General features: G+C 42.5%; 1 protein-coding gene and 1 long non-coding RNA gene across 3 annotated transcripts in view; one reads left to right on the top strand and one right to left on the bottom strand.

Annotated features, from left to right (window-relative positions):
- The window catches only part of KBTBD12 (kelch repeat and BTB domain containing 12), a 75,352-nt gene extending 64,016 nt beyond the window's left edge, over positions 1-11,336 (bottom strand). For both annotated transcript variants that reach the window (XM_041761229.1, XM_041761228.1), the window contains exons 1-3: positions 11,051-11,336; positions 8,538-8,591; positions 1,352-2,560 (exon numbers count right to left, since the gene is read on the bottom strand). In XM_041761229.1, coding sequence (XP_041617163.1) covers positions 1,352-2,421 — 1,070 coding nt within the window. In that variant the 5' untranslated portion in view covers positions 2,422-2,560; positions 8,538-8,591; positions 11,051-11,336. The remainder of the gene's footprint in view (positions 1-1,351; positions 2,561-8,537; positions 8,592-11,050) is intronic.
- LOC121494617 overlaps positions 1-18,758 on the top strand; it is a 71,334-nt gene that overhangs the window by 35,262 nt on the left and 17,314 nt on the right. The window lies entirely within an intron of this gene.

The raw sequence follows: 18,758 nt of genomic DNA on the forward strand, positions 1-18,758 counted from the left end.
TATGGGAATGGGGAATAGGAATGCTGGGTGAGGAGTATTAAGGAAGGTGTGTGATGTAATGAACTTTGGGTGTTCTATGCAACTGATGAATCACTAAACTCTACCTCTGAAATTAATAATGCACTATATGTTAATTAATTGAATTTAAATACAATAAAAAATAAAAATAATGGCAGAACCATGGACTGTCCTGATGAGGAAGAAAAAGAGCTATGTAAAGAACCTGAGGTATTTGTAGAAGAGGCCCTACGATGAAAAGAAGGGCACCTAGGAGTCCTGGCATCCTGGCTCTGTAGTCATAATTATTCTGAGGGAGACTGTGCTTGCTGCCCAGGGACACGTTCTGCCCTCAAGGGCACAGGGCCAGGTCTCACCCAGAGCTCTACAGTCCCTCCCCTATCACTACTAAGGGGGATGAAGGTGAAAAGGGGACAGGCCTATAGCTGAAAGCAGATAATGGAATGTTAAGAGAGGACAAAAAAATAGTAGACCTCTTAACTCTTTCTTTGTCCCAACTTTGCCGGCAATAATTCCTTTCTCACTGAAAAGTCTTAACAAATCCTCATAAGGGGGAAATGAGAGGGAGAGGATACCGAAGGAGAGCTTTACTACCTAGTGCTTATTCTATATACATATTTTTTATTTACCAAGTTAGACTGAAGCCCTGAAAGCTCACTGAATACTTGCTGAATAAATAGTAAACGAATGTATGCTCCTCATATTTGAGACCTAGATAATATGCTATTTAGCAGATACTCATGTCTCCTATGATTCTAGAACTTGAACCATTCTTAGGCCACAGGCATTTTATGCTACTGGAGGTTTAGAAGATCTACAAATTAAGGATGTAGAATGAAAGCCAACAGATAATTAGTAATTCTTGGTTGAGAAAAAAATTATTTACTACTCTGAATTATGAGCTAAAGATATCAGTTCAAAGGGATCAGTATTAATAAACTTTTCTTCTTGTTAAAAGTCATATCAAGCTCTTCAAAACTTGTAACTAAGCAATTACATTCTTTCATATGGATCAATAATGAAAGCTAAGCATGAAACTACAAATAGAATCATAACATATACACATTTAACTTATGGAAATCCAATTGTATGCTCTTAACAAATAAAAGGAAAAAACAAATTTTAAAATGTGGGTGATTTCATTATGAATTTTATATATATATATATATATATATATATATATATATATATATATAAAACATGTAATTATAGGTAATTCTGACTACATGTAATTGAAGATATGAGCACTCTTTCCAGAGTACTTTCTTCTACCGTTGCTAATGGCAAAGCAAGATAATTAAAACCAATTTACAAATATTTGCGGGATACAAACCTATAGATTTCAACATTCTTGTTTTTTTGTCTAGAGAGTTTAGAGGCACTTGCTTCTCCAGCCACAATTATGGTGTTGTTTTCCATGACCACACCAGCACACACGGTTCCCAAGCCCTCTCCATACTTGGGAGAGGAGACAAAATAGGTCTTCCGTGAAACAGGATCAAAACAAAAACTGGCGTCCCCATAGTTCCTATGTCTTGACCTGATTCCTGAAGAATTGTTGCCAATGCAAAGCAACAGACTAGTAGTCTCCATGCCATAACGAAGATTTAGAGAGTGCTGCTGGGGTGTCTTGATGGCTTTGAACGCATTTTGAATTATGTCAATGCAATTTGCATCACATAGAAGCATTGTGTTCCTTTTTAGGGCTTGTCTTAAAAAAGAAGGATTTATAAGTTCCAATCTGACCTGCTTCAAAAGCTCAACAAGATGCTCTGTGCGCATTTCTTGGTTATGATTTACCCACCTCAGGACTAAGTCCAGAATGCTCTCTTCTCTCGATATGTTAAGGTCATCTGATTTGATAAGTTTCAGAAATTGGTGTGCTTCGATTTCTAGTATTTCTTCATGTAAGCTTACCTCAGCAAAGTGTTGATATAAATATTTCTTCGATTGATCAGATAAATCTTCAGCTCCTATCTGCTTTGCAAAATAGTAGATACCTACACAGTTTGAGGCATCCATATGGTCCATCATATATTTTTGACACACACTAAAGATTTCTTCCATCTGCATAAAATAGGCAGCCATAGCTACAGTCTGTACATTGGCATTATTGATTTCTAAAGCCGCATTGTACATGTAATTCAATATCACGGACACACTTTCTGCTGTGATGTCATAAAGTATGACTTCCCTCTGAGTACATTCAAGTAGTCCACAGGTGAACATAGCTTTGAAATAGGGACTAAATGCAGATAGGACCAGCCGGTGGCAAGGAAATTTCTCCCCTTCTGCTATCAGTACTACATCTATCATTTCTGCTAATTCTCTCATGTTCTTAACTTGATTCAGTAAGTTCAAACTATGTTGGTATTTTTCTTTTCCCTCAGTCTTGCACTCCATGATACACTTTTCAATGTTTCTAAGTATGACGTCTTCAAATTTAGCTGGATTCTTGAGGGGCTATTTGCATGTCTGATTATTCACAAAGCAACAGAGATGTCCTAGAACACTCCTGATGGAAAGCAAAGAATCCTGTTTCCTGTAAGAAAAAGATTCTCTGTGATTTAAATATGCAGCATTAGTACTAAGAAGTATTTATAAATAAGTGTTATGCATTCCAAATGCAGTAGTTTAAGACAACCACTTTTGTATCTAAAAATAATGTGAGAGTATAAACAAGTAAATTATTAACTACTAACACTATTAACCTAATCTGCAGCAGAGATTTTTCTATGAGGGCTGGTAAATCCTCCCTGGCAAGGTGAATGAAGAGAAGTGATAAGATGGTACATTTTGTGATTCCATTTGCTGTTACCAAATACAGCGGGCTCGCAGGCCAAGGAGCAGGGGCATTAGGTAACCTGCTCTTCGAGGAGATGCATCACTGAAAATGTCATGTGCACCTGCCCCCAAAAACACACTCGAATGTTATAATGGCCACAGAACCACACAGGAGGACTAAGGGAAAAAAAAGTCCATTAAAATTCTGTTCAAACTTCTCCTCTGGGGGAAATAATTCAAAATGGTGCTTTGGAAAGCACCACCAAATGACTGCTGATCTGAGAATTCGTAACACTCGAAACATACAAGTAAACCATTCTAAACTTAGAAAGTGCACAAAAGCCATCCCATTCCTCCATCCCCACTTCTTGTTAAGCTTCTCTTTGCTCCCTACTTTACAGCAGCTGCGATGGACTCCCTTCTCCCCTTAAAAAGCACTGGTCTAATCAAAAGTCTCTTGAACCTAGTTGTCTGTCTTCACCTTGCCCTGGGGAATGGAAACAGGGCCCTTCAAGGACATTAATTAGCTATTTTGATTTAAAGAAAGACATTCCTGGAGTCAGCAACCTTCAGGGGAGAAGCAGATCTCCAGGCCCTGTCACCCTGTCTAGTTCTTACTTGGTTATAAGTTGCACACAGTGAGAATAAATGATGGTAGAAAAGTCAGTACTAAGTACTAGGAATTAAGAGAGGAAGACAGGCAGTAATTTCAATCAGACAAAAGCTAATTTTTCAGCTGTAAAAGTTCTAAATGTTCTACATCTCTGTAATCCTATCAAGATTAGAACACTCAGTGAGATTTCTCCATTTCAATTCTCAGTGTATTGCAATGAGAGATGGCACTTTTTTTGGTGTTGAATTAAAGTTCATTTCAGGAAACAAGGGTTAGGCACCATAGGAAGATTTAAGTATATAATGGCAACTATAATACCTAAAAATCACTGCACTGGAGCATGTAGAATGATAACAACTAGCCAATCTCAGAACCTGTATACCCGAATCAGGAATAAAACCCTGCTTGTCAGATGTGCCAGCATTAATGGCTCAGCTTTATTTCAATAAAAGCTTAAGTCTTTGTGAGGCCTTGCAGGTTAAAAGTGAACCTTTGCTTTTTTACTTTCATCTGTTTTAGACTTTAACAAAGAGAATCCAATTGTGGGTAATTAAGAGGTCATTTTATTTCTAAGCTCTCCTACAACACATTAGGAGTAGCCCAAGTCATATCATGTGGACTTCTTTGTACATAAACACATCAATCAACTTTATAGATGGCAGCTGTTACTTTGAGCTGAAAACCAGAAGTTTCCTTATAAGGAAATAAATATTAACAAATTTCTACTATTCCATTTGTACTGATACCTAAAAATCACTTAGAGGATATTGGTACCAGTGCTAGAAAGCCAAGAGCAGTTTCCAGATAGGATCACTAGATCCAGTATGATGTAGGCAGTTCAGACTCATTAGTTCCTAAAGTGTTGACCTTGATGCTGCTAGGAAGAAATGAGATGCTAGGGACTCTGACGTTATGACAGCAAACCTAGGATTTTGTATCTTTTTTTTTTTTTTTTTTAAGATTTATTTATTTAGGGGTATGGGGGGTGGCTCAGTTGTTGAACATCTGCCTTTGGCTCAGGTCATGATCCTGGGGTCCTGGGATTGAGCCCCACATCAGGCTCCCTGCATGGAGCCTGCTTCTCCTCTGCCTGTGTCTCTGCCTCTCTGTGTCTCTCATGAAAAAATAAGTAAAATCTTTTTAAAAAACGATTTAATTATTTGAGAGAATGAGAGAGAGCATAAGCAGGATTGCAGGGCAGAGGGAGAAGCAGACTCTCCACTGAGCTGGGAGCCCGATGTGGGGCTTGATCCCAGGACCCTGGGGTCATGACCTGAGCCAAAGGGGGACGCTTAACCAATTGAGCCACCCAGGTGCCTCAGGATTTCGTATATTTAAGATAGGAACCAAACCACCCTTGTTGAACTTTGTGGCATAGGGCTAGCTTAATAAAAACACAGGGAGCATCAGTTTCAAAGAGAAGTTAAAAATGGAATAACTAGTAAAATATGTGCTTCTTTTCTTTATAAATATAGTAGTACCTTGTAAACAACTTTGCAGTGGACAATGTTGGGTTTCCCCCAGAGTCCAACCTGCCTTCTCTTGGAGCAGATAGAGTAGGACCACTGTGGCTGGTTCAAGGACAGATGTGAGACCACATCTGTCACATTCTGGCTAAATCAGAGTGAAGTTCAGGTCTCTGGTTCAATGGCTGGGGTGTCCATGTGTTATGTAGATGAGAGGTCTGGAACTGCTACAGCCATGTCCCCATAAGCCAGCATGAGGACATAGTTAATATAGGGAAGAAGGCAGAGAATCCAGAGCATGGGTTTGAAACATGCTTTACATCTCTATTTTTCAGTTTTCAGTGACAAACCATTTCCTTTATTGTTTAAGCTAGTTTGAATTGGGATTGCTGTAACTGACACTCAAGAGTCCTTTCTGGTACAAAGTGGCATATGCAAAAAAGGTTGAGGAAAGGTTGCTAAAGGTAATTGCAATTACATATTTTGCAAAATTACACTTCTGTTATATTCTTATGTTTTCTGATAGTATACTGTCAAGTAAAAGAACTAGAGAAGCTTCTAATTATTCTTTTTTTAAAAAAAATATTTTATTTATTTGAGAGAGAAAGAGTGAGAAAGCATGTGAAAGACTCTGAAGGAGAGAAAGTGACCAGGGAGGAGGAAAGAGGGAGGTAGTGGGAGCGGGAAAAGAATCTCAAGCACACAGCCAATACAGGGCTCAATCTCATGACCTCGAGATCATGACTTGAGCTGAAACCAAAAGCTTGATGCTTAACCAACTGAGCCAGCCAGGCACCCCTTTGTTTCTTCTTGTGATCACTAAGTGATTCTGAGTTTACCTCTTCTCATTTAATGGCCACAGGTGCAGGAATTGAGTTTTAAAATCAGTTCTGACTCCAAAATCTGCAGTCTTAACCATTCACTCTCAAGCAAGAGTGGGCAAAGTAGGGCCAGAGAGTAAATATTTTAGGTTCTTGGGCTCTAGGGTCTCATTCCTAACAACTCAACTCTGCTGTTGTAATGCAAAATGTATGTATGTATGTAATACATAAACAAATGAGCATGGCTGTGTGCCAATGAAATGTTTTAGGGCTACTGAAACTTGAATTTCATATCTTTTCATGTGTCACGAAACAGTATTCTTTTGATTTTTATTTTTTTTATTTATTTATTTTTTAATTTAATTTTATTTATTTATGATAGGCACACAGTGAGAGAGAGAGGCAGAGACACAGGCAGAGGGAGAAGCAGGCTCCATGCACCGGGAGCCTGACGTGGGACTCGATCCCGAGTCTCCAGGATCGCGCCCTGGGCCAAAGGCAGGCGCCAAACCGCTGCGCCACCCAGGGATCCCTTCTTTTGATTTTTAAAAGCTATTTAGAATTAAATCCATTCCTAGCTTTGGCTATACAAAAACAGGCCACAGGACAACGACTCTTGCTCTACTGTTACAAATAAGTCCATTTTCTAGATCATGAAAAGGACAATATCCCATCTGTGTGGCTAACCTCCACTTCTCTGCTTAAGCCCCGCTGAAGAGTTTTGATTCAAAAAGATTAAAAAAGATCATCTGGTTGTCCCCAAGGATCCCAAATGTAAGTCAATTTTTTGAACACACACTTTATTTGGATGCAGCTTGTCTGCACCAAATATTGGCTTCAACAACAACAAACACTTTTAAAACAGAAATAACTGTTTCCAACATTCTGAAGAAACATTTATGAATTTTTTAGAGGGTGTATATATTTGTTAAGTATCCCCTCCTTCCACTTGTTTTATACACCTCTTGAAAGCTACTCAAGATTTCAATGGATTTATGGACCAAATGAATTTACTGATGGAAATCCTGGAAAATATCCAGGCAGTTAAATGTACCACCATACTTTCAAAGACGTTCTCAGCATTGTGTCCTGTACCTATAAGGTCCAGAGAAGATACTGGCATTGTAGATGGGGGCTCTTAAGTGAGTGTGTGCTGGATTTGAATCTCAGTTTAGCCACTTACTTGCTATAATCCTAAAATGACTTAACCTTTCCAAACCTTGGTTTGTTCATCTGTAAAATGGGGAGAATGTATATAAAAGTAGGTCAGTTCTTGGCATCAATAAATGGAAATCATTGTTATTTTATAGTAGCATAGGAGAGTGTAGCTCAGAGTTTAGACACATGGGCTTTGGCTGGGTTACTGAGGTCTGGGTTTGAATTGCCCTACTTGCTCTACTATCTAGTGACATGAGCAAGTTTCTTAGCCTTTCCTAGCCTTGTTCAGTTTTCTCATCTTTGAGAATTATTTAAGAATAGTTGGGAGAATTCAAGAAGACCATGCATGTACAATACATCATTTGCTTGGTAAAATCTGTTTGGTACAACTGAAGCAGGATACACCTGTAGAAATGATTTTCTAATAATAACAATGTTTGGGTCCATATACAAACTGCTTGTGGGTACAGACACAGCTTATAAATAAAAGAGAGCTGACAGCAACTTTTTCTTGTAATGAGGGCAGAGAGGGCATTCTCCTCTCATCAGCAAAACAAAACTGTATAAATGTTCTCAATGGTATCAATGGGAAGTTATTCTCTGTTCCAATTTATAGAAGACTGAACTGGTGCATTCATATTAATAGTACCCATAATAACAGAGAAAAAATGAGTAGCAAAGATAAATACAAATCACAAGAATAAAGCCTAATTACTTTGCAAATCCAAAATGCAGTTATACCCATGTCCAGTGTATTTAGTTTTGAAAGATAAACTGCTACAAATTTTAATGTGGCATAAAAATGTTAAACTGACAAGGATTTGCTTTTATAATGTTTACTTTTATAATCTTTGCATTATCTTTAAGGTTGCTACTTTTTCTACATAACGAATGATACATGAGTTTGCTTCCATGTTTTGCTGAAGTCAAAACTAGTTTAAATTCATAGCAGCACTGTTTGAAATAGCAAAAAAATGGAAGTAACCTAAATATTGATTAACACGAGAACAGATAAACTAGAGGATATTCACTCAAGAGAATACTGTACAGCATAAACAATGAACGAGAGCTACATATATCAACATGAATTTCACAAACATAATGTGTGCAAAAGACTGTAGAAGAATAGATGCTATCTATATACCATTGATCTCATGTTTAAAATATGCAAAGTAGTTATGTTCTAACAGAGTAAATATAGATGATATATTCTGACAAAATATAAACAATTGGTAAATCTGGGAAAGGGTATATGGGAGTTTTTTATACCATTCTTGGAAGTGTTCTGTGAATTACAAGTTACATCATAATAAAAAAATGAGGGGCGCCTGAGTGGCTCAGTTGGTTAAGCATCCGACTCTTGATTTTGGCTCAGGTCATGATCTCAGGGTCCTGAGACGGAGCCCAGAGGCAGGAGGCTCCATGGTCAGCAGGGAGTCTGCTGGAGATTCTCTCTCCCTCTGTCCCTAACCCCCTTCACACTCTCATTCTCTCTTTAATAAATAAATCTTTTAAAAAAAGATAAAAAGTTTAACAAATTATATATTCTTTAAGGATACATACAACTGTGGCAGAATACAGAGGAATGAAGGGTAAGTATAAAAAACATCAAATTTAGGATAGGGTTGCCTTCAGGAAGTGTGAAAGGAGGGAATACAATTGGAGAACTGTACTTACCATAGTGAGCACTGCATACTTTCTGAAATTGTCCAGTTCACTTATGTTGTACACCTGAAACATAACATTGTATGTCAAATACACTTCACTAATACAGATTTTTAAAAAAAGAGCCTATTTTCACCAACACCACCCCTCATTCAAACACCACAAGGCCCTTCACAATCTGGTATCTCCCCACCTTTCCTGCCTCAGCTCCTGGCTTTCCTTCCTTGTATCTTTCAGTTTTTTAGTATTACTGAACTAACAATTCCTTTTTTTTTTTTTTTAAGATTTATTTATTATTTATTTATTTATTTATTTATTTATTTATTTATTTATTTATGATAGACATAGAGAGAGAGAGAGAGGCAGAGACACAGGAGGAGGGAGAAGCAGGCTCCATGCCGGGAGCCTGACATGGGACTCGATCCTGGGACTCTAGGATCGCGCCCTGGGCCAAAGGAGGCGCTAAACCGCTGAGCCACCCAGGGATCCCCTGAACTAACAATTCTAATGCATACATTGCCTTTACGCATGTTGTTCTGTCTGGGATATTTTTCTCCCCATTCCGCCTGGGTGGCTCAGTGGTTGAGTATCTGCCTTTGGCTCAGGTCGTGATCCTGGGGTTTTGGGATCGAGTCCCACTTCGGGCTCCCTGAGAGAAGGCTGCTTCTTCCTCTATGTCTCTGCCTCTCTGTGTCTCTCATGAATAAATAAAATCTTTTAAAAGATGCAAGTGGCTCTTCAAAATTCAGCTCAGGGCACTTGGGTGGCTCAGTGGTTGAGCATATGCCTTTGGCTCAGGTTGTAATCCTGTGGTCTGGGATGGAGTCCCCAGACGGGCTCCTCACAGGGAGCCTACTTCTCCCTCCACCCATGCCTCTGCCTTTCTGTGTTTCTCATGACTAAATAAATAAAATCTTAAAAAAAAATTCAGCTAATACATCACTTTCCCCATGAAACCTTCTCTGCTCTTCCTTGCTTATACCTTGAACATAGTGATTGTTGCATCTGCCTGCCTCCCCTTTCAATGATGAACACATTGAGGGTAGGGGGCTCATGTTTTAATCATTTCCATATTCTTAACATCTGTCTGTGATGCCTGCTACATTGGAGCTGCTAAATAAGGTCTGTGCAATTAAATGTTTTGTTTAGTCCTAAATTACAAGTTCATGATAACTTTTTTCTTCTCATTTTATACATGTTAATAAACCACGCTCTTGAGTTTTTCTACATTTAAAAGTTGTGCTTGATCCTTCAAGTTGCTATTTTTCCCAAGTCAAACAAATCACCCAGAACCCTTATGTTGACTTCTTTGCCTGTAGCTTGATGCACTGTGACACCCACTTCTCACTTCTACTTTCAAAGTTAATTCCCAGTCACCATGTGCTCTCAGGAATTAGGCCCCAATTTTTAGGGAACTGAAGCCAGAGATCACAAACTGGCTGCTCACAGACCTTTTTTTTTTTTTTTTTTTTTAAGTAATTATCAAAACTGACACACAGTAGCATCTACTAAAAAAAATGGAGGGTGTGGCAACAGTGGACCATTAATTCCCATGGTGACAAATGTGTATGACCTGAGCCCATGGTTGCCACCTCTCAGATGGCACATCTATTCTCTTTTCTCCAGCCCCCATTATCCTGCAGTGAGACCTGAGTGTCAGTCCTCATTTATAATTCTTCTCATGCTCTTGCTTTTCTCCCCCTGCCTTTTTAGTTACCCTACAGCCATTTATTTGTGACCTCTGGTTTTCATCATTCCATTCCCACATCTTATTTTACTTATCACATAATGCACAGACACTGGTAGAAAATGGCCCAGAATCCCACCACCCTAAATGCACGGAGTTTCCCACTAGTATGGAATAACACCGGATTCATTTAATAGTAATAATCTATGCCCCATCCCCCACACTAGGTGTTTCATAACTGCCAGGCTTATAAATGATAAAGCTCAATAAGACAAGTTTCCTTTTTGCTTTCCTTTGAGCCATTCACACTGCTTTGCATTCTCAGGGTGCTTTATACTTTTCAAAGTGCTTTAACATGCATTATACAGTAGCTCATTAGTTCCTCTTAGGAATCAAGTAGGGGGGAAATGCAAGGCAATTATATTCCTGGCTTTTAAGTTAAGGGAGCTGCCTGGGGATACTTTCGATGCTTACTGAAGCTTTTTAAAGCGCCAGGCCCTACTCAAGGCCCGGGGCTGAGGCCAGGAAGGAGAGACATGGCCTTCCTACCTATATGGAGCTTACAGTCTAGTGAAGGGGGCAAGCGTTAATGCAGATGAGGCTACAGCAGTGAATACTGCCACGTCAGGGAGAGAGGGGACGCCTGGCTGGGCAAGGATGGTCTCTAGAAGGAAGGCACTGCTGGGCTGGGCAGGCAGGAGCCGGGCCCCAGGGCCAGGGAGGGAAGCGCAGTGGGCCAGCAAGTGCTGAGGGCCGGGAGGCCGCCCCACTGGCCTGGCCCCAGAGCTCAGACAAGGCCCTCGACAGGGGCCCGCGTCTCCTCGGTCACCGTACTTACTAGCTGCTGATCCCTGGCTCGAGGCACGGCCCCACGGCCCCGCAGAGGCCGCAGCGATGGCGCCGGGACCTGGCCCGGTGGCCGCGCAGACCGGGCCGGCCGGGGCGGGGCGGGGCAGCTAGCGGGCTGGACCGGCGGGCACTGCCCAATATGGGCCTGTCTGGGCCCAGCGATATAAATAGAGCGCGCTGCGCCAGCCGGGGCCCGGGGACCGAGGGCCCGGGCAGCGCGGGGGGGCGGGGAGGGCGCTGGCAGCTCCCCTGCAGCGACAGGTGCGTGCCCTCGGCGCCCGCCTGGGAGCCCAGGATGCGGCCGCTCTGCGCCTGCGCGGGTCGTCCGAGCGGGCCCCGGTGAAGGCCCAGGGTGCGGGCGCAGGCGCAGAGCGGCCGGCGGCCAGGGCGGCTGAAGGTCTGGTTGGAGCCGGCAAGGAGCTCTTTTAAAGAGAATATAGAAGTTGGATTTTGATAAATGACATATCTGTACCCCTAATACAAAATGACCAAAACCCAGTATGTGTGGGCTCACTGAAAGTGAAATTTACTGAAAGTAAATACAAATTTCAGATAAGTAACGACAGTTTTTAAGTATATGCCCCAAATACTGCACGGTCACTTCACTTTAAAGTGAATGTGGGTGCTGGCAAGTCTACCTGGAAAACTCAGCAGCTCCATCACCTTTGGCCTTAGGTGGGAGGTCCCCTAAAACCTGGGAAAAGGCTGATTAGTTATGCCCAGGTGTGGGATGGTGCAGGGAAGAGGAATGTTCCCTGGAGGGAAGTGGAACAACATCTGCGTGGATAAGGCTGTGCTATTAGGTCAGGTGACACAAAATTGTTATCTTATACGTTTATTTCTTATATTCTGGAGGTCAGAAGTCCAAAAAGAGTGTCCCTGGGGTAAAAACAAAGTGTCTGCAGGGCTGCTCCCCCCCTTCTTTTTTTGGAGGCACCAGGGGAGATCTGTTTCCTTGCCTTTCCAGCTTCTATGAACTGTACTCATTCTGCAACTCATGGCCCTTTCCTCCATCTTCACAGCAGGAAACAGGCAATTCTTTCCCAGATTGCACTTTGTACTAATTTTCCTCTTCCCTCTTCTTTTAAAAATTTAAATTGTGGTTAAATAAACATAAAATTCTACCAATTTTTAAGTGTATGATTCAGTGGCATTAAATACATCCACAATGGTGTGCAGCCATCTCTACTACCCATTTCCAGAACTTTGTCATCAGAAAGAAAACAACAGTTTCTCAAATAGGAACTTTGTAGGCATTAAATAATAACTCTCTTTGCTCCCCTGGTTTGCCTCTTCCCCCAGCACCTGGAGACTTCTATTCCAATTTCTGTCTCTATGAATTTGCTTACTTCAGATGCTTCATATAAGTAGAATCATACAGTATTTGTCCATATGTGTCTGGCTTATTTTAGTTAGCATGATGTCCTCAAGATTTATCCACATCATGGTATGTATCAGTATTTCATTCCTTTTTAAAGTTGAATAACATTCCATTGTGCATGCACATGTGCATGTGTGTATACACACATACCATATTTAAAACAAAACACATTCCATGTTGGTAAAATTCCTTAAAGCATTTTAGAAGCTTATGTCAGTCCTTGCGTGCATTTATGTTTACATGTGCATATTACAGTTGTTTGATAAAACTCCTCTCTCCCTTTCCCACAAACATCTGATCTGTTAGCCCACTTTAAGTCCTTCTACACCTGATTCTTTTCCTGCTTCTGGTTTTATCAGTTGATTGTGCTAAGCTAATGAATCTTTCTCAGCTTGCTCTGAAGACTATGTTTGATTTCCCACGTGGCTACTTTATTTCACCTTTTCTAGAGGAAGTGAAACACAAGTCAAGAGCTAAGGCTTCCTGTGGGTGGAGAGGCTAAGTTGGAAGCTGAGCTCTTGAGGAGTTTAGCGGATTCTCAGATGATTTGCCAGATATTAATGAAGGATTAATATTGTCAAATATACTGATATGCCAAAAACTGGTTTTAAGGCACATGCTTTTTGAATAGATTATACATAAATATGTACTTTACTCAGTAGTGGCTTACTGCTTCATTTTCAGCCTTCATTTTCTTACAATGTTGAGTTGCTCTCCTGTATTCCTTCGGGTGTATTTTGCCATTTTGGTTTAATTTAGTCCTCCTCCCGCCGCCTTGAAGCTAATCTACCCCATGTCTGGCTCCCTTTTATTGTGATTTGCCTCCGGGCAGCTTTTCCTTGATAAAGAAGTCACTTTTCTCTCCACATATCCATTCCTGCCCCATGACATCTCCACCTTTTAAAGGAAAAATACACACCTCGAAACTATTCCCGACACAGCACACTGGTTCCTATCTTTTTTTATTTAATTTTTTTTAAAATTTATTTATGATAGTCACAGAGAGAGAGAGAGAGAGAGAGAGAGAGAGGCAGAGACACAGGCGGAGGGAGAAGCAGGCTCCATGCACCGGGAGCCTGATGTGGGATTCGATCCCGGGTCTCCAGGATCGCGCCCTGAGCCAAAGACAGGCGCCAAACTGCTGCGCCACCCAGGGATCCCCACTGGTTCCTATCTTGAACTATTATCTATCACTTGGCTTGGCAACCAGGCTTCTAAGTGAAAAAATGAACAACCAACCTGATCATTTCAAACTTAATTCAACCCCAAAACAGCCTGCCACAGAATGACAAATGGATACACACTAGTGGAATCAGCTTCTTTGTCTTCATTCTTGCTCTCCTGCCGTACTTCTGCTACATCTCTTATCTATGGAGTGATATTTTTGAAATATTATCTTTCTTCCCACCCTCCTTCCTTCGGCATATATTTCCTTATGATGCTTTGCTTCTCTGTGCCATTTCAAAGTTGCAGCTGCTCTAGCTCATTGCCTCTGGGGGGCAGGGGTGTGGAAAAATCAGGACCTCAGAAAACCTGGCAGGTGGGGAACAGAAGAAATACTCTCTTCTGACTCCAGAAGCCTTGGCTCTTTCAAAACAGGAATGAATTATTGGTATGTGTAATACATTTGGGAGGAAACCAAAATTACGGCAATGATCTTCTATCCATACTTCTTTCCCCAGCTGAGAAGAAGGGGGTCTCTGGAGGAGAGATAATAAGGAAGAAGACCCATGCCCTGTTCAGCCGAACTAAGTGTGGAGTAGTTTGGCAGCCAGCCAGAGAGGAAATGATTCCATAGTGTCTTGGCCAGTGACAGCTTCAGGTAACCATTCGAGAGGCTTGCCTACTCACCCAGGGCCCCAGTGAGGCCCAGAGAGCCACTGAACCAGAGAGGCCCCTGCAGAGAGGTACATGGAGACTCTTGCAAGACCAAAGACCTAGGGGCAATGCAGACAGAGGACAGCCATTGAGCATGGGAAGGCTGGCCCCTTAGCCTGACTCCAGTGTGTTGGTTAGATATCCTGCCCCCCCAAACTCAGATGCAACTCCGGGGAAAGGGAAGGCTTGGCCATCCTGGTGGCAGGGAACTTCAACTATTAGTGTTGACCCTAGTAAAGTAGTATTTCACTCACACTGTAGTTTGTGGACTGTGGAAATAGAGGACTTGACACACCCAAAGTCTGGTGCAGAAGCATGAGCAGCAGCAGAAGTGGTTTGTCACTCTATGGGGGATGGGATGCAGGGAGCCTAGGGATTCTTTCAACTTTAGTTTTAGCAAGCAATGAGAGCAACTTGAAAGAGAGAGATAAGAAACAGGAACTAAAATTATCACTACCAAGTCTTTTGTCTGTAGCTGGTTCTCTTCCCATCCTGAATGTTAGTCTTTCTTGTTCATGGCTGGATCCTCAGCACCTGGAAAAGTGCCTGGCACAAAGGCAGTGCTCAAAAATCATTAGGGAGGGGCAGCCCAGCCCGGTGGCTCAGCCATTTAGTGCCACCTTCAGCCCAGGGCCTGATCCTGGAGACCCAGGATCGAGTCCCACATCGGGCTCCCTGCGTGGAACCTGCTTCTCCCTCTGCCTGTGTCTCTGTCTCTCTCTGTGTGCCTCTCATGGGTGAATAAATAAAATCTTTTAAAAAAATTTAAAAAAAAATCATTAGGGAGTGAACCAGCAAGTGGGTCAGAGCAGTTTGTTGAAGGTACTGGGTGGGATTCAGTCTGGCTAGTGTGGGATGACCCTGAACCAGGCTTGGATATGAGAGCACTGGGGGCGCTGTATCCCAGGGCAACAGAAGAAATGCCCCTATCCCTGCTGCTCTGCCAGGTGAAGAGATGGACTTCAGAAACTTCCACAGCTGCCTCACACTCTCCCTTCACAGAGCTGTCAGATCTTTGATTCACCTTTGGGTGACTTGACTCACCTCTACCTCCAGGTGTCCTGTGGGTGCCTCTGACTGATGGAAGCCAGGTCACCAATCCACACCCTGGCTTTGAGAGCGTCTAAGGGACAGAACTTCAAGAAAAACAATTTTTTGTACTTTCTAGTTCTTAGAGTTGGAGGGTTGGGTTGGGAGGCATGTTGCCACACCTCCATCATTTTCAGGTTTGTGGACTGTGGGAAGCTAGGCCACCACCACCTGACAGAGCCAGAGGTAAGTGTGGGGGCAGGCAGGGTTTTCGTGCCCAGCACTTGTGGGTGTGGGGGGGTCAGGGGTTCCAGCACCTGGAAGCCTGAGCAGCTTCATTTTTATATCTTTATAAAGCATGAGCGCTTCATTTTTATATCTTTATAAGCATGAGCGCTTCATTTTTATATCTTTATAAGCATGAGCGCTTCATTTTTATATCTTTATTGGCTGTTTTGGTCTGAAGGGCTCAGGGCATTATTGCCTGTGGCTGTCATGTGGTGCTCAGCCTACAGAGCTTCGTATTGTAGCAGGTGCACACACCTGTTGTTTCCCATCAAGCCCGAAGGCTTCTAGAGACCAAGGGCTTTGTCCTGTTCACCTTTGTGGTGCATTCTCATGCCTGCCTCAGGCCCCAGAGAACAGATGGTCAGGGAACATTTACTGATTTGGGTGACCAGGAGGCAGAGCTGGTAAGTGACAGGAGAGTGGGGCGGGGCTGAGACACCTGGTATCCTAACCTGGCACTGCTCCTGAAGACTTCCTGGCCTCCCGTAACTCAGCTCTGGGAGTTTAACAGGCAAAGTGATAATGCACCTACCTCACACCCAAGTTTTAGGAGGATGAGCTAGGAGAAGGAACAGATGTGAAAAGGGCTTTGATAAACTATCAAGTAACTCAACTTCATTTGCCCTGATGAGGCTGGAAACTCCTTTCCCCAAAGATCATGAAAATGGGACAGAAAACCATTTCTTCCTGATAATATTTATTATATCCTGTCTTGAGGCAGAGGTATGGACTGTACTTCTTTTGAAGGCTCTTCCACTTTCAGAATTCGTCACGGGGAAGCATGGGGAAGGGAGTTATCTACCTACCAAGCCATGTTTTCCCACTGCTATGACGGTAAACCATGCTCACATGTGCAGCCTTCAACCTGCAGGTGTTCAAGGCTATGCACCAAATCTAATAGATGAGGGTTTTTGAAAGATCATGAACTTTCTGGAAGCCACATTTCTCTCTCTATACCAAGATTATTTCATTTTCCCCAGCAATGAAATCCTTAAATCCTGACTATGTGAATAATCAAATCGTGCTTTTTAAGCAGACTCCAAGTAGTTTATTAACACAGGTATGGCTAATTATTATTATTATTGTCTGTTGCATTATTATGCTGTGACCACTATTTATGTACTGCATAAATTAAGGTATATAGGTTTGGCTGCTCTAACAAAGAATTTGAATGATAGTTCCCTACAGAAAAAAGGAAGTTTCTTTTTCTTTCATGCAGAATTACAGGGAGTAAAGAAACAAATGGGGCAGTGTCAGTGAGGCTACAATCTAACAGGCCTCAACATTTCATGGCTTAACATAATAGAAAAGATCTTTTGCTTATGCAAAGCCTGAGGCAGGTATTCAGACCATCACAGTAGCTGTCCTTCATCTAGTGGTTCAGGGACTTTGGCTGACAGTGGCCCTACTGAGGGCTCCCAGGTGTTCATCTCCAGGCCAGCCAGAAGGGAAAGGATGTGGAAAGAGGTATACAGCAGGTTTGTGGGTTGGGCCCAGGAGGAGCAAATCTCACACCTGCTCACATCCCATTGGAAAGGCTGAGGGCGCATGGTCACGCCTAGCTTTGAGGAAGGGTGGGAAGTGAGGTCTAGTTCCATGTCAAAAAAGACTGGAAAAAGGATTTTGGTGGGTAGCTGTCTGCTGTGGACCAACTTGAAACAGAGACACTGAGTGCAAACCAGAACTTATGAAAGCAGGACATTAGTCCCTCCAGATGTTTGGAAAATGGAGTTCTGAGAACAATTTGGGAAATTCTGTGTTCCATATCCCTTGTTGGAGAATCAGAATGCAGAATTAAAGGTTCTGATGAATCCTGCAGTAAAAATGCAAAGCATTTCCTACACGTTCTTGACTCTGGATCTACGATGTGAATATGGGTCTGTGTATGATGCATGCTGAGACTTGTGTGGGGCATACCTGGGAAGCAGTGACTGGGTGGAAGAGGACCTCAGAGCAAGTTAAGAATATGTTTAGATAGAAGCTTTAAGTCTATTAAAGGCAAGAACTGAGAGATACCTCTGGGAAGGAGGAGATTCCAAATATCAGAGAGGTGGAAGGTTATGGAATCAAGGTAGGGAGGTAGGAAGGAGCCAGAAACCAAAGTGGCAGAAACACGTCCCCATCTCTCAGACCCACTGGAGACAGCTGTAGAGGAAATGACAGAGTGCTGTTGCTCATGTATGTTGATGATCTCTTCCATCGCTCCTGGCGCTCCTGCTGCTGGGGGTCTGACTCCGTCTTCCAGCAGGTGATGGTGCCAGTGGTGTCACGTGAGTCTTGCAGTTTGTGTAATGCCTCTTTCCCAGTTCTCATTTAATCCTCACACCACCCAAGAGCGTGTGGGGAGAATGACAGGGTAGTGCCACCGGCTGGTGAGGGATCTGGCCACGGAACCCCACCCCCTAATGCCATACCTGTTACACCAGCTGCTTCATCATTCTACTGATTATTTGGCCTTTGTGTCTTTGGATAGTCTCCAGGTGTGAAGAGAGGGTCTCCTGTTGTCTTTTCTTGGTAGAGTTTAACAGAGCAAGGCTTTGTGGCACTTTGCTAGAGATGCCCCACCACCTCTACTGTTACGGGTTGAATTGTGTCCCTTCAATGCATATGTGGGAGTCCTAATGCCCTGGCAACTCAGAATGTGACCTTATTTGGGATGGAGTCTATATAGAGGTAATCAAGTTAAAATGAGGTCATGAGTGTGGGTCCCAAACCAATATGATCGGTGTCCTTATCAAAAGGGGAGACTTGGAGACAGACATGCATATGGGGTGGTCACCTGTGAAAGTGAAGTTGGCCATCTACAAAGCAAGAAAAGAGGACTGGAATAGACCTTTCCTTCCCAGCCCTCAGAAAGAAGCTGCTGCCCCTGCCATCACCTTACTTTCAGACTTCCAGCGCCCAGTACTTTGAGATGAATTTCATGCTGGTACCAGTGTGTGGTGCTTTGTTACAATAGCCCTAAGAACCTAGACCACCACCCCACTCACCCCCAAGCAGATTCAGTCTATGTTGGGAGTGGTGGTGTTCAGGTTGCTGTAAAAATGCCTGCAAAGGTTGTATTGTCTTCTTATCCATGAAGATATTATACACAACTTAGTCAATAACTTGGCAAAATCAG

The sequence above is a fragment of the Vulpes lagopus genome, chromosome 7, assembly GCF_018345385.1.
Source record: "Vulpes lagopus strain Blue_001 chromosome 7, ASM1834538v1, whole genome shotgun sequence".
NCBI lineage: Eukaryota > Metazoa > Chordata > Mammalia > Carnivora > Canidae > Vulpes > Vulpes lagopus.